The 14,784-nt window shown below is 39.9% G+C and overlaps 1 protein-coding gene across 3 annotated transcripts in view; it reads right to left on the minus strand.

The window, feature by feature from the left end:
* The window catches only part of Nup160 (nuclear pore complex protein Nup160), a 418,270-nt gene that overhangs the window by 54,304 nt on the left and 349,182 nt on the right, over positions 1-14,784 (minus strand). The window contains exon 17 of one of the 3 annotated variants that reach the window (XM_070084997.1): positions 14,049-14,200. In XM_070084997.1, coding sequence (XP_069941098.1) covers positions 14,049-14,200 — 152 coding nt within the window. Of the gene's footprint in view, positions 1-14,048; positions 14,219-14,784 lie in introns of all 3 variants that reach the window. The other 2 variants (XM_070084995.1, XM_070084996.1) reach the window with 2 other exon arrangements.

Below are 14,784 nucleotides of genomic sequence, written 5' to 3' on the forward strand. Positions count from 1 at the left end.
TAGGAGGGTGGGTGCAAGAGGAAAGAGGAGTGATTGGTGGAATGAAGTAAAGGGTGTGATAAAATAGAAAAAGGTAGCTTATGAGAGGCTTTTACAAAGCAGAAGTGTTATAAGAAGAGCAGAGTATATGGAGAGTAAAAGAAAGGTAAAGAGAGTGGTGAGAGAGTGCAAAAGGAGAGCAGATGATAGAATGGGAGAGGCAATGTCAAGAAGTTTTAATGAAAACAAGAAAAATTTTTGGAGTGAGATAAATAAGTTAAGAAAGACTAGGGAATGAAAGGATTTGTCAGTTAAAAACAAAGTAGAGGAGTTAGTAGATGGGGAGATAGAAGTATTGGGTAGATGGGAACATTTTGAGGAACTTTTAAATAATGACGAAGAAAGAGAGGCGGTCATTTCATGCACTGGTCAGGGAGGTATACCATCTTTTAGGAGTGAACAAGAGCAGGATGCGAGTGTGGAGGAGGTGCGCGAGGCATTACGTAGAATGAAAGAGGTTAACGCAGCTGGAACTGATGGGATCATGACAGAAATGTTAAAAGCAGGGGTTGATATTGTGTTGGATTGGTTGATCTTTTTGTTTAATAAATGTATGGAAGAGGAGAGGGTACCTAGGAGTTGGCAGAGAGCATTGTACAATTGTACAATTCCTTTATATATAGCGAAGGGGGACAAGACAGATTGTAAAAATTATAGGGGAATAAGTTTGCTGAGTATACCAGGAAAAGTGTACAGTAGGGTTATTATTGAAAGAATTAGAGGAAAGACAGAATGTAGGATTGCGGATGAGCAAGGAGGCTTCAGAGTGGGTAGGGGATGTGTAGATCAAGTGTTTACATTGAAGCATATATGTGAACAGTATTTACATAAAGGTAGGGAAGTTTTCATTGCATTTATGGATTTAGAAAAGGCATATGATAGAGTGGATAGGGGAGCAATGCGGCAGATGTTGCAAGTATATGGAATAGGTAGTAAGTTACTAAATGCTGTAAGGAGTTTTTATGAGGATAGTGAGGCTCAGGTTAGGGTGAGTAGAAGAGAGGGAGAGTACTTCCCGGTAAAAGTAGGTCTTAGACAGAGATGTGTAATGTCACCATGGTTGTTTAATATATTTATAGATGGGGTTGTAAAAGAAGTAAATGCTAGGGTGTTCGGGAGAGGGGTAGGATTAAATTATGGGGAATCAAATACAAAATGGGAGTAGACACAGTTACTTTTTGCTGACAATACTGTGCTTATGGGTGATTCTAAAGAAAAGTTGCAAAGGTCAGTGGATGAGTTTGGGATGGTGTGTAAAGGTAGAAAGTTGAAAGTGAACATAGATAAGAGTAAGGTGATGAGGGTATCAAATAATTTAGGTAAAGAAAAATTGGATACCACATTGGAGAGAAGGAGTATTTATCAATGGAGGCAAAGAAGGGAATGCATGAAAGTATAGTGGTACCAACACTCTTATATTAACCCTTAAACGGTCCAAACGTATATATACGTTCACTCGCGTAGCGCCCCAAATTTTTTGAGAGAAAAAATTGTCTTTTTTTAATAGGAAAAAAGAGCATATGGTGCCCAGGCGTCCCCAATTATTTTAATACAGCACACAGTGAGTGCGCACACCCATTCTCTCATGTCTAGGTGACTCAGGTTTATCGTGGCAATGTTGAATGACAAAGAAAACGTACATATACGTTTGGGGAGCTACGCACGTGAACGTATATGTACGTTTGGACCGTTCAAGGGTTAAAGCCCGGCTTTTATGGGTGTGAAGCTTGGGTTGTAAATGCTGCAGCAAGGAGGTGGTTGGAGGCAGTGGAGATGTCCTGTCTAAGGGCAATGTGTGGTGTAAATATTATGCAGAGAATTCGAAGTGTGGAAATTGGGAGGTGTGGAATTAATAAAAGTATTAGTCAGAGGGCTGAAGAGGGATTATTGAGGCAGTTTGGTCATTTTGAGAGAATGGATCAAAGTAGAATGACATGAGCATGAGCCTGTTAGAGAGGAGTGAATGGAGACGAATGGCTTTTGGGACCTGACAAGCTGTTGGAGTGTGAGCAGGGTAATATTTTGTAAAGGGATTCAGGGAAACTGGCTGCTTTTATATAGCTGGACTTGAGTTCTGGAAATGGGATGTACAATGCCTGCATTTTAAAGGAGGGGTTTGGGATATTGGCAATTTGGTGGGATGTGTAATAGGACGGTATATATATAACTGGGGCCCTGATATTGTAATTATTTCAGGTCACTTTTTATATTGTATCTTTATATATGCTTCCAAACTGTTGTATCTGGGCGCCTCTGCAAAAACACTGATTATGTACAAGTGAGGTGAAAGTGTTGAATGATGATTGAAAGTACAGTGGTCCCTCAATTATCGTCCTTAACCCGTTCCTGGAAGTGGGACTATTATCGAAATAGACGATTTTTTTATCAATTTTCCCCATAAGAAATAATGTAAATCCAATTAATTCGTTCCAGACACCCAGAAGTATCAACAATTTTTTTTTTACCTAAAAGATAGATTTACATGCACAAAATAATGGACATTCAACATGACAGTTACCTTTATTGAAGGCTGTTGTTGATGAATGGAAGACAGGGAGGAGGAGAGAGGGAAGAGAGCTTACTGTTTGGAAGGGGAATCCCCCTCCATAAGGACTCTAGGTCACTTCAGGGGTCACTTCCCTAGCATAAATATAGATTTACATGCAGAAAAAATGCCAAATAAATGTAAAGCACTAATAAAATGTATAAATGAACATTGGTAATAGGGGTAGTTGATGAGTGGAACGGTCTGCCTAGTAGGGTGATCGAAACTAAAACATTGGGTAGTTTCAAATTTAGGTTGGATAAATACATGAGTGAGAGGGGTTGGATTTGAGTCGGACTTGCACCTGAGCTTATTGCTTGGGTAGCATTTGTTCTGTTAGTAGGTTGGATTTGTGAAGGACCGGCCTAGTATGGGCCAGCAGGCCTACTGCAGTGTTCCTCCTTTCTTATGTTCTTATTGGAGACTTGTTTGTGTGAGGGAGGGACGGCAAGTTTATTGTTGGAGAAAATGACACTAACATCAACTCTACGGCTTATTTATCTATCACAATTCAACTAGTATGACATAATAAACAATATTAATAACATAGAAACATGGAATATACTCTAGAATGAATAAAATAAGTCATTACGTATGTCACGAGAGGTGTTATGCTGTGTTGTTGTTGGGTATATAAGGGCCACTGAGAGCAAGCCGGCCATAATGGTGGTGAAGCAGCAGCTGAGGCGGCGATGTTTTCTGTAGCCCTATATAACTCCAACAACATTGGAGGAGTTGGTAGAATCGCTGAATCACTAAAGAAGGAACCCTCTACCACCATCACTACGACCTTCTACCACTATTACAACTGTTACCACCATCACTACTACCTTCTACCACTATCACTATCACCATCAGCCACTATCACAACTGCTTCCTCTCTACCACCACCACCACCTTTGTATTTTTCTACAAACTTTTTCATAAATTATGTGTGTTTCTCACATTCTTTACCAAAGGGCTGGCACTAGAAGCTTTCTTTGGAGCCATGGTAGCTTATTTAGCACTTGCAAGCACTAAAATCAATGGAATATTATGAAATATTTCGTAGGAGCATGTGAGGGGATCGTCGCTCACTGGTAAACAATGGCACACTGGGTGGGAAGGCAGGCCCAGGCGGCTCAGAGCATGAGTACGCGTCCCGGACGAAGGACGATTAGCGAGTTAACGGACCATTTGCGAGCCAATGTTTAGACGAAATAACGGGACTATTTTTGAAATGGACGACTTTCAGGCCGGACAATTATTGAGGGACCACTGTATTTTCATTTAGGGGATTTTCTTTCTTTTTGGGTCACCCTGCCTAGGTGGAAGACAGCTAACTTGTTGAAAGAAAAAAAAACAATTAACCCATTCCAGATACCCAAAAATATTAACAAAAAAAATACATTTTTTAACCCTTTGACTGTTTTGGTCGTATATATACACGTCTTACGCATGACTGTTTCGGACGTATATACAGTGGACCCCCGGTTAACGATATTTTTTCACTCCAGAAGTATGTTCAGGTGCCAGTACTGACCGAATTTGTTCCCATAAGGAATATTGTGAAGTAGATTAGTCCATTTCAGACCCCCAAACATACACGTACAAACGCACTTAAATAAATACACTTACATAATTGGTCGCATTCGGAGGTGATCGTTATGCGGGGGTCCACTGTATAAGCGTAAATACTAGCAGCATAAAATCAAGCAGGAGAAAGCTGGTAGGCCCACATGTGAGAGAATGGGTCTGTGTGGTCAGTGTGCACCACAAAAAGAATCCTGCAGCACGCAGTGCATGAGAAAAAAAAACTGACCGTTTTTTTTTTTATTAAAACGCAGACTTTGAGGTGCATTTTCATATAGTATTGTTTTGATGGTCTCGCGTGATAAAATGGAAAACATATTACAGAAATAGAGATGATTTTGATTAGTTTCATGATGAAAACGACCTTGAAACTGAGCTCAAAGTAGGGGAAATGTTCAATTTTTACCAATGTTCAAGAGTAAGCAAATCACACCACACGTCCGATACACATCAACTGGGGACTCTAATAATGCTGTAGTCTACATAACAGTAAATTTTGTATTTTTTGTATGAATAAAAAATAAATAGAAAGCAATAGTAATATAAGAGGGGCCTAGAGATGTGACTAATGAACAGAGGATATGTTATTTTAGTGCCAAGAATGTCTACATTGTTTATTCTGGACCCTATTTTGAAATTGGCATCTTTTTTAATTTGCGTGAAATTGGCCAAATTGTACCAGAAATGTATCAGAAATTGGCCAAATTCCCAATTTCTGACCACTTTATTGGGTAGTTCAAATCGGTAAATGGGCGGTTTCTTGTACAGGAAGGCCCCACTTATACGGCGGGTTAGGTTCCAGGCTACCGCCGTAAAGCGGAAACCGCCGTAAAGTGGAACACCCTTTTATTTTCCTTGTAAATGCATATAAATGCTAGATAACGTATTTACACTGACATATATTAAATTAGCAATAGAACTAAGCATTAAAAAAAACAATGAAAAGTAAAATTACTAATAATAATATTACTATTATTACTATTATTATTATTATTATTATTATTATTATTATTATTGCATCAAGAGTAGAGAGACTCTTAGTGATTTTAATGTGTACCTACATGAAAGCAGTGTGTAAGTTTATTTAGGTACAGGTATACATAAGTATAATTATCAGAGTATATATAAATTATGAAATAACTTTTAAAAACATTTGAAATTTTGGAGTTTCCAGACAAAATGGAGAGACTTAGTGCTTACTGAGCTCATGGAGAATGTAAACAAACAGGGTGGGGCACGGTGACCGTATTAGAAAGTCAGGTGGGGGGAGCCGTATAGCGAGTTTTGGTCATAATTTGAAATGTCCGTATTAGCGGAACGCCGTAAAGTGAAACGCCGTAAAGCGGGGCCTTCCTGTACTCATCTGATAGAAAACATGGAGTTCTAAAGAAATAGCTATGAGTTTGATCAACTGGAACAACAGAATTGGCCAAAAACAGGGCTCAAAGTTGGCGAAATCGCCAATGCGTATATGTCGCTGAGACCGTTAACTTCGCGGGAGCATTATTCTATGAGTTTTCGAAGAAATTTCATACTTTTGGTGTCATTACCATCGGGAAAAGATTCTCTATCATTTCATATTTTTTTTTTTTTTTCCAAAAATTTTGCGACATGGAATAACAGTTTCACAAAGGAGCTTTCAACAGTCAAAGGGTTAAAAATTAACTATAGTTTTACATATGCAAAACAATGAGAACTAAATAAAATGACTAATGAAATGGATAAATGAACATTTAACAACACACTGATCTTTGTTGAAGATTCTTGTTGGCGTATGAAAGACAGGGAGGACTGATTATTTGGTAGGGGAATCCCCCTCCTTAAGTAAGTAAAGTTTATTTCTTTGTAAAGGTTACAATGTGTAATTACAATTTTGATTTGCTAAGTACAAAGATAGCCACTATCATGCCAAGGAATTTCAGGCAAACTAATCCTAATACATAGTAACTAATTAAAACTAGATAATATAATAGTACACAGTTGACGTGTCGGCGGATGGATTTATGAAGGATGAGGTTAATCATAGAATTGATGAGGGAAAAAAGGTGAGTGGTGCGTTGAGGTATATGTGGAGTCAAAAAACGTTATCTATGGAGGCAAAGAAGGGAATGTATGAAAGTATAGTAGTACCAACACTCTTATATGGATGTGAAGCTTGGGTGGTAAATGCAGCAGCGAGGAGACGGTTGGAGGCAGTGGAGATGTCCTGTCTAAGGGCAATGTGTGGTGTAAATATTATGCAGAAAATTCGGAGTGTGGAAATTAGGAGGTGGTGTGGAGTTAATAAAAGCATTAGTCAGAGGGCAGAAGAGGGGTTGTTGAGGTGGTCTGGTCATTTAGAGAGAATGGATCAAAGTAGAATGACATAGAAAGCATATAAATCTATAGGGGAAGGAAGGAGGGGTAGGGTTCGTCCTCGAAAGGGTTGGAAAGAGGGGGTAAAGGAGGTTTTGTGGGCTAGGGGCTTGGATTTCCAGCAAGCGTGCATGAGCGTGTTAGATAGGAGTGAATGGAGACGAATGATACTTGGGACCTGACGATCTGTTGGAGTGTGAGCAGGGTAATATTTAGTGAAGGGATTCAAGAAAACCGGTCATGTTCATATAGTCGGACTTGAGTCCTGGAAATGGGAAGTACAATGCCTGCACTTTAAAGGAGGGGTTTGGGATATTGGCAGTTTGGAGGGATATGTTGTGTATCTTTATACGTATATGCTTCTAAGCTGTTGTATTCTGAGCACCTCTGCAAAAGCAGTGATAATGTGTGAGTGTGGTGAAAGTGTTGAATGATGATGAAAGTATTTTCTTTTTGGGGATTTTCTTTCTTTTTTGGGTCACCCTGCCTCGGTGGGAGATGGCCGACTTGTTGAAAAAAAAAAAAAAAAACATAGTAACTATACTTAAAACTAGACAAGTAATAGTGGTTAGCTGTTTTAAAAACTTATTTAAACTTAATACAAGTGAGTAGGGTTCGGTAAAAAAAAAGCTTGAAATTGCACACAAAATCTACCTTACAAGTAATGGTGCAGGTGGTAATAATTTATGGAATGGCAGAATTAAAAGCCAGGTCACACAGTAAGACTAATTAGCAGATGTTTTGGCTGATTTGGTTAATATTGAGAAGTAAGATGATTTTATGAATGGTAGAATTAAGAGCCTAGAGGTCACATAATAAAACTAGCTAGCAGATGTTTGGTTGATTTGGTTAATATTGTGAGACAAGACGATTTTTTAGCAAAGACCTAAATTTACAAGCTGTCAGGGGATCCTTGACCTGTTCCGGTAGTGAGTTCGAGATCTTCAGGCCTTTTATGTGCATAGCATTCTTGCATTGTGGCTGTGCATTCTGTTGTAACTGTCAATTAGTTGTTTTAGGGGAGGGTTTACAGTAGAGTTTAATGTTCTGTATATGTAGTAGGCACAAGAAAAAGAGTATAAGCCTTGTATATTTAGCAAGCTGAGTCTTTTGAAAAGTGGTGGGGTGTGCTGTCTAGCACAGGAGCTGGTTATCACCCACACAACAGCTTTTTGTCGGATTATTAAGGGTCTAAGGGGGTTGGCTGTGGTCGAGCCCCAGGCACAAATACCATAGGTGAGGTAAAGATATATTAGAAAGTGGTAAAGGGTAAGGAGAGTCATTTGTGATACATAGAATCGTATCCTGGAAAGGATTCCTACTGATTTGGAAATTTTCTTGGCTATGTGATGGGTATGGGACTGAAATTTAAGATTACAGTCAAGGAGAAGACCTAGAAATTTGCCCTCAATGTGTCTTGATATAGGAGAACCATTTAACAATATGTTAAGTTGGATATTTGAGGCTCTGTTGCCAAACAGCATGAAGTATGTTCTGTCTATGTTGAGAGTGAGTTTGTTGGTCATCATCCAAGCATACATCTTTAGCAGTTCATTGTTTACAGTGTTTCCAAGCACAGCTGGGTCTGAATGGGAGTAGACGTATGTAGTGCCATCTGCAAATAGAACTGGTTTAAGGAGTTGGGATGCACTGGGAAGATCATTGATGTAGATGAGAAAGAGAAGTGGGCCTAGGACACTACCCTGGGGTACTTCTACAGCTACAGGTTGGGTAGCAGAGTTGACTCCATTTGCATGTACATACTGGTGTCTGTCGTTAAGATAGGATTGTAGGTAGTTAAGAAAATGTCCTCTGATGATGTAATGATACAGTTTGAAGAGCAAGAGATTGTAGTCTACTGTGTCAAACACTTTTCGTAGGTCAATGAAGAGCCCCAGAGGGTATTCATTTTCATCGGGGTTACCTCCCTTCTTTGTCTTTTACTGGCACTAGGACCAGCTTGAGTCACTGCACCCCTGTTGCACAGAAAAACTGTCCAGAGAGGTCTGTTTCTGGTGTCTCAAAGATTTGCCTGAAGTGAGACAAGGTTTTGTCACTGAACATCTTGCAGATATGGCTTGTTTCAGCTTGGTCAGGGTGATATTTCTCCACAAAACTTTGCACCTCCACTTTGCACTAATGTCCTTAATCGCTGAAGAAGGCACCTTCTTCCCTCTCAATAACTTTTCCACACCTTCGACTGTTTGTGATATTTGTTTCGTTAGCATATTTACCCCTTTTGCAACATTAGCTTCCTTGATTTCTACTTTCTTTGCCAGGATGGAAGTGACTGTTGATTTCGATTTGCCACACATCCTAGCAAGCTCGAGCATATGTACACCATTCTCGTACTTTGCTACAATTTCTTTCTTGAATTCTATCATGTTTTTCAATTTCTTTACCAAAGGGCTGGCACTAGGAACTGTCTTTGGGGCTATGGTTGCTTATTTCGCTGTCGCACTCAATAAACAACCTCAAAAAACAATGGAATATAACAAAATGTTAGGATGAATGCGTGGAATGTTGCTCACTCACCGAGACACACAGCCAGAATGACTCGTGCATGCGGCATGCGGATGTGTCCAATACAGCAAACTTTCGAGTTGCCGGCTGAAATCCAGGATATAATTTCAGCCAAAAAAGTGGCCAAAATCTGATTTGGCTGATATCCACAAAGGCAGATATCCGGGAATCCACTGTATATATATTATAGAACAATAATAATGAGCAAATTTGTTAATTGGTAGTAGGTTGGTAGACAGCAACCACCCAGGGAGGTACGATCATCCTGCCAAGTGAGTATAAAATGAAAGCCTGTAATTGTTTTACATGATGGTAGGATTGCTGGTGTCCATTTTTCTGTCTCATGAACATGCAAGGTTTCAGGTACGTCTTGCTACTTCTACTTACACTTAGGTCACACTACACATACATGTACAAGCATATAGTTTATACACACAGCTCTGGGTTTTTCTTCTATTTTCTTACTAGTTCTTATTCTTGTTTATTTCCTCTTACCTCAATGGGGAAGTGGAACAGAATTCTTCCTGTAATAAAGTTGGTAGAATTACCGACAATATGTAAAGTAAAAGGACACAAGTGCAACTTATGTGACATTTATTGTGGCAACGTTTCGCTCTCCAGGAGCTTTATCAAGCTTGATAAAGCTCCTGGAGAGCGAAACGTTGCCACAATAAATGTCACATTAGTTGCACTTGTGTCCTTTTACTTTACAGAATTCTTCCTCCGTAAGCCATGCGTGTTGTAAGAGGCAACTAAAATGCCAGGAGCAAGGGACTAGCAACCCCTTCTCCTGTATAAATTACTATATGTAAAAGGAGAATCTTTCGCTTTTCCTTTTGGGCCACCCCGCCTCGATGGGATACGGCTGGTGTGTTGAAAGAAGAAGAAATTTGTTAACTGTTGGTTTGTGTAAACAGGTTTTGTAACAATATAATGACAACAATGTTTATGCAGTTATTGTGTTGCATACAACAAGTGGATATACACTGGACCTTCGGTCATCAGCTGTAATCCGTTCCAGAAGGTCAGCCGAAAACCAAAATGGCCAAGAACTGAAATAATATTTCCCATAAGAATTAATGTAAATACAATTAATCCGTTCCAGACAAAAATTATTTTTTTTTATTATCACACTGGCCGATTCCCACCAAGGCAGGGTGGCCCGAAAAAGAAAAACTTTCACCATCATTCACTCCATCACTGTCTTGCCAGAAGGGTGCTTTACACTACAGTTTTTAAACTGCAACATTAACACCCCTCCTTCAGAGTGCAGGCACTGTACTTCCCATCTCCAGGACTCAAGTCCGGCCTGCCGGTTTCCCTGAACCCCTTCATAAATGTTACTTTGCTCACACTCCAACAGCACATCAAGTATTAAAAACCATTTGTCTCCATTCACTCCTATCAAACACGCTCACTCATGCCTGCTGGAAGTCCAAGCCCCTCGCACACAAAACCTCCTTTACTCCCTCCCTCCAACCTTTCCTAGGCCGACCCCTACCCCGCCTTCCTTCCACTACAGACTGATACACTCTTGAAGTCATTCTGTCTCGCCCCATTCTCTCTACATGTCCGAACCACCTCAACAACCCTTCTTCAGCCCTCTGGACAACAGTTTTGGTAATCTCGCACCTCCTCCTAACTTCCAAACGACGAATTCTCTGCATTATATTCACACCACACATTGCCCTCAGACATGACATCTCCACTGCCTCCAGCCTTCTCCTCACTGCAACATTCATCACCCATGCTTCACACCCATATAAGAGCATTGGTAAAACTATACTCTCATACATTCCCCTCTTTGCCTCCAAGGACAAAAATATTCACAAAAAATAATTCTTTTAACAATTATATAAATATTACATATCTTTATTGAAGGCTAATGCTGTCTTCTGGAAGATAGGGAGGAGATAGTGTTTGGAACAGAAATCCCCTTAAATAAAGACTTTAGGAAGCAAAGCCTTCTCTGGGGCTACTTCCCTTCTTTGTCTTTTAATGCCACTAGGACCAGCTGAGAGTTACTGGACCCCAGTCTCACAAAATAACTGTCCAGAGTGCTCTGTGGGACAGGGTTTTATCACTAAACATGTTGCCGATATGGCTAGTTTCAGCTTTACCTGGGTGGTACTTCTCAACAAAACTTTGCACATCATTCCACTTTGCACAAATGTTCTTAATCAATGAAGAAGGCACCTCCTTCACTCCCTCTTCCTCCTCCTCTGAAGCAAGTTCCTCAGCTGCAGTCTGTTGCTGTTCAAGTTGAAGCTCTTGCAGCTCTTCAGTGGTTAGCTCTTTCCTGTGATCCTCCACCAACTCTTCCACATCCTCGCCACTCACCTCCAACCCCAGGGACTTCCCCAGTGCCACAAGAGTCCACAGGGTTGGTAGGGTCAGGGTCAGCCTCAAACCCTTCAAAATCCCTCTCTTGGACACAATCTGGCCACAGTTTTCTCCAAGCATAGTTCAAAGTCCTGGAAGTCACTCTCTCCCAAGCTTTACCTATAAGGCTTATGCAATGGAGGATAGTAAAGTGATTCCTCCAGAACTCTCTTAGGATCAACTGAGTGTCTGAGGACACTTCAAAGCACTTTTGAAACACTGCTTTTGTGTAGAGTTTTTTGAAGTTAGAAATGACCTGCTGGTCCATGGGCTGGAGGAGAGTGGTGGTATTAGGAGGCAAGAGCTTCACTTTTATAAAATTGAAGGCCCTAAACACTTGGTCTTCCAAGTCTGAAAGATGTGCAGGAGCATTGTCCAGTACCAGAAGGCACTTTAGTGGTCATTTCTTTTCCAGGAGGTATTTTTTCACACTTGGGCCAAACACATTCATTAACCCACTCTTTGAAAATTTGCCTTGTGACCCATGCCTTAGGATTAGCTTTCCGTATCACACACAATCTATTCCTGAACACTCTGGGATTTTCTGAGTGATACATGAATAAAGGCTTCACTCTGAAATTCCCACTAGCATTACCACACAACAAAAGAGTAAGCCTGTCTTTCATTTGCTTGTGTCCTGGCAATGCCTTTTCCTCCTGAGTAATGTAGGTCCTCTTTGGCATTTTCTTCCAAAATAGGCCTGGTTCATCACAAGTGAACACTTGTTGGGGTTTGAATCCTTCAGCCTCTATGTACCCCTGGAATTCCTGTACGAATTTTTCAGCCGCACATTTGTCAGAACTTGCAGCCTCACCATGCCTTACAACACTGTGTATGCCACTACTCTTCTTAAATCTATCAAACTATCCTTTGCTGGCCCTAAACTCAAACTGCAGCACTTGTTCCAGGCATTTTCTTTGCAAGATCCTCATGCAACTGCCTTGCCTTCTTACAAATAATCGACTCTCCAACACTGTCTCCCACTAATTCTTTTTCCTTAATCCACAATAACTTTTCCATCTCTTTCATTATTGGTGGCCTTTGTTTAGTTAGAAAAGTTACTCCTTTTGCAACATTAGCATCTTTGATTTGTTCTTTCTTTGCCAGGATGGATGTAATCGTTGATTTATTCTTGCTGTATATCCTGGCAAGTTCCACCACCTTCATTCCACTCTCAAACTTTTCTATCACTTCATGCTTAAATCCCATGGTGTTTCTCACTTTCTTTACCACAGGAACTTTCTTTGGAGCCATGGTTACTTATTTCACAGTTGCACTGCAAAAATAACACAAACTACAATGGGAAATAAGCAAAATGTTTAGATGTGCAAAAGTTTCCTCGGTCATCGAGAGAGACAGCCAAACTGACTCGCAAGCGGCCCCAGCCGGTGGATGGACGCATCCCAAACGACCGATCACCGAATTAACAGCCGATAACCGGAGGCCGAAAAACCGGCCAATCACCGAGTTGGCCGATAACAGAACCGGCTGATAACCAGGGGTCCACTGTATATACATTATGCACTACACTGGTCTCACAGGCCACAAAATTTACATGAAAAAATGCAATACTAGAAAAGAAAAACTAAAATAAAAGTAAAAATAATATTACCGAGTGAGCAGCAGTTGCCAATGTTGCTGTCAGCAGTTCACTGTCAACTTAATGCCTCTATCTTGGTAACTACCGATTGCATTTTTTTTTCTATTATAACACTCAGAAAATTATCCTTAAGATTTTCGTAAGAAAAAATTTTTTATTTTAATATTTTTTGACACAGAGCAAGTTTGTGAGCAGGGGTGTCGACAGTGAAAGGGTTAAAAACTCAGATCGAGTCATAATAAACGACTGTCAATGAATAGAAGATGGATGGAAGGCTCAAACTGTGATCCTGAGTTTAATAGGTCCCATGCACTACCTCCTGGCCTATGAGGCTTCTAACTGGGAAGATTCAGAAACAGTACTTCTGTATATGTTTTTTGTCAAAAGACATCAACTGTGCACACTCACCACACAAACCCATTTTCTCATATCTAGGCAAAAAATTTACCATTCACAGCTTATCTAGGCTAAGCTCATGATGCAGAACTACACGAGGGACCCTGGCCTCAATGACAGTTTTATGTGATGGCCACTGAAAGAGTTAAAATAGGACTCAAAGTTAATAAAAATCGCCAATGCGTAAATTACACTCAGACTACTAACTTTGCGCGTGCATAATTACATTAGTTTTCCATCAAATTTCATACTTTTGGTGACACTACCTTCAGAAAAATATTGTTTCCAGTTTCAGGTGATTTTTTTTTTTTTTTAAAGTGGACTCAGAGCAATATTAATTTTGTAGGTCTGAATACTGAGAGTTAAAATTAAGCATCTATCAATGGCTTAAATGTTGATGAAAGTTTGTATAGCAAATACATGTATAAATAAGCAAGTGTCTCAGAAGAAAAATTAAGGCAAGACTAAAGTGCAGCCTGAGTCATGATCAGAAATGAGCTCCAGGACACAGCAAGCCCAGTACCAACAACATATAGAGAACTAGTCATTTGGTTAAGAAGAGCAAAACCTTGTAAAGTAAGAGTGAAAGAGGCCATCATTATATCAGAAACAGTAGTAGTAACACAAAAGAAATACCTTGTATGAGTTAACAAGCCAGGCAGGGAGAGAGGCGGTATGCTGCAGAAGAACTGATACCACAGCATGATGGAGCACAGACTGATTAGCACGCTCCTCCTCCTCCAACAACTCTTTCAGCAGAGTCCACCATCCTTCACTCTCTATGCTCTCTCCTGAAAAAATACAAACTGCAAGAAAATACTGATTTCATATTATTGTAAGTAAATTCATACACAAATACTCAACAGTAACACCCAGCTCATTTTTGTGTAAAGCAGGTGCAGAAAACACACATACAAATTGTACAATACCACAAATACACACACACTACAAAACCACACACACACACACACACACACACACACACACACACACACACTACAAAAATCATACACACACTCCACAAAACCACATACATACACACAACAAAACCACACACACACATGTACATACATATACAAAACCACACAAACACTACAAAAACCACACACACAGTGTACACAATAACATACATGCTAGACAACCAACACACTTTACAGAACATGCAAACAGGAATGACTGGTCATGGTTTACAGAATCCCAAAAAACTGAATCAAACCTAACAGATTGAGGGTTGTAGGAGATTTTACCCATCCTCTGGAATATCAACAAAAATCAAATATTTCCACTACTTGAGCTCATTTTCAAGCTACAGTAGACTGCTATATAACACAGGTTTACTTATCACATATTGGTTATAACACTATTGCAAAAT

This window comes from Cherax quadricarinatus, chromosome 14, assembly GCF_038502225.1.
Source record: "Cherax quadricarinatus isolate ZL_2023a chromosome 14, ASM3850222v1, whole genome shotgun sequence".
In the NCBI taxonomy this organism is placed as follows: Eukaryota; Metazoa; Arthropoda; class Malacostraca; order Decapoda; family Parastacidae; genus Cherax; species Cherax quadricarinatus.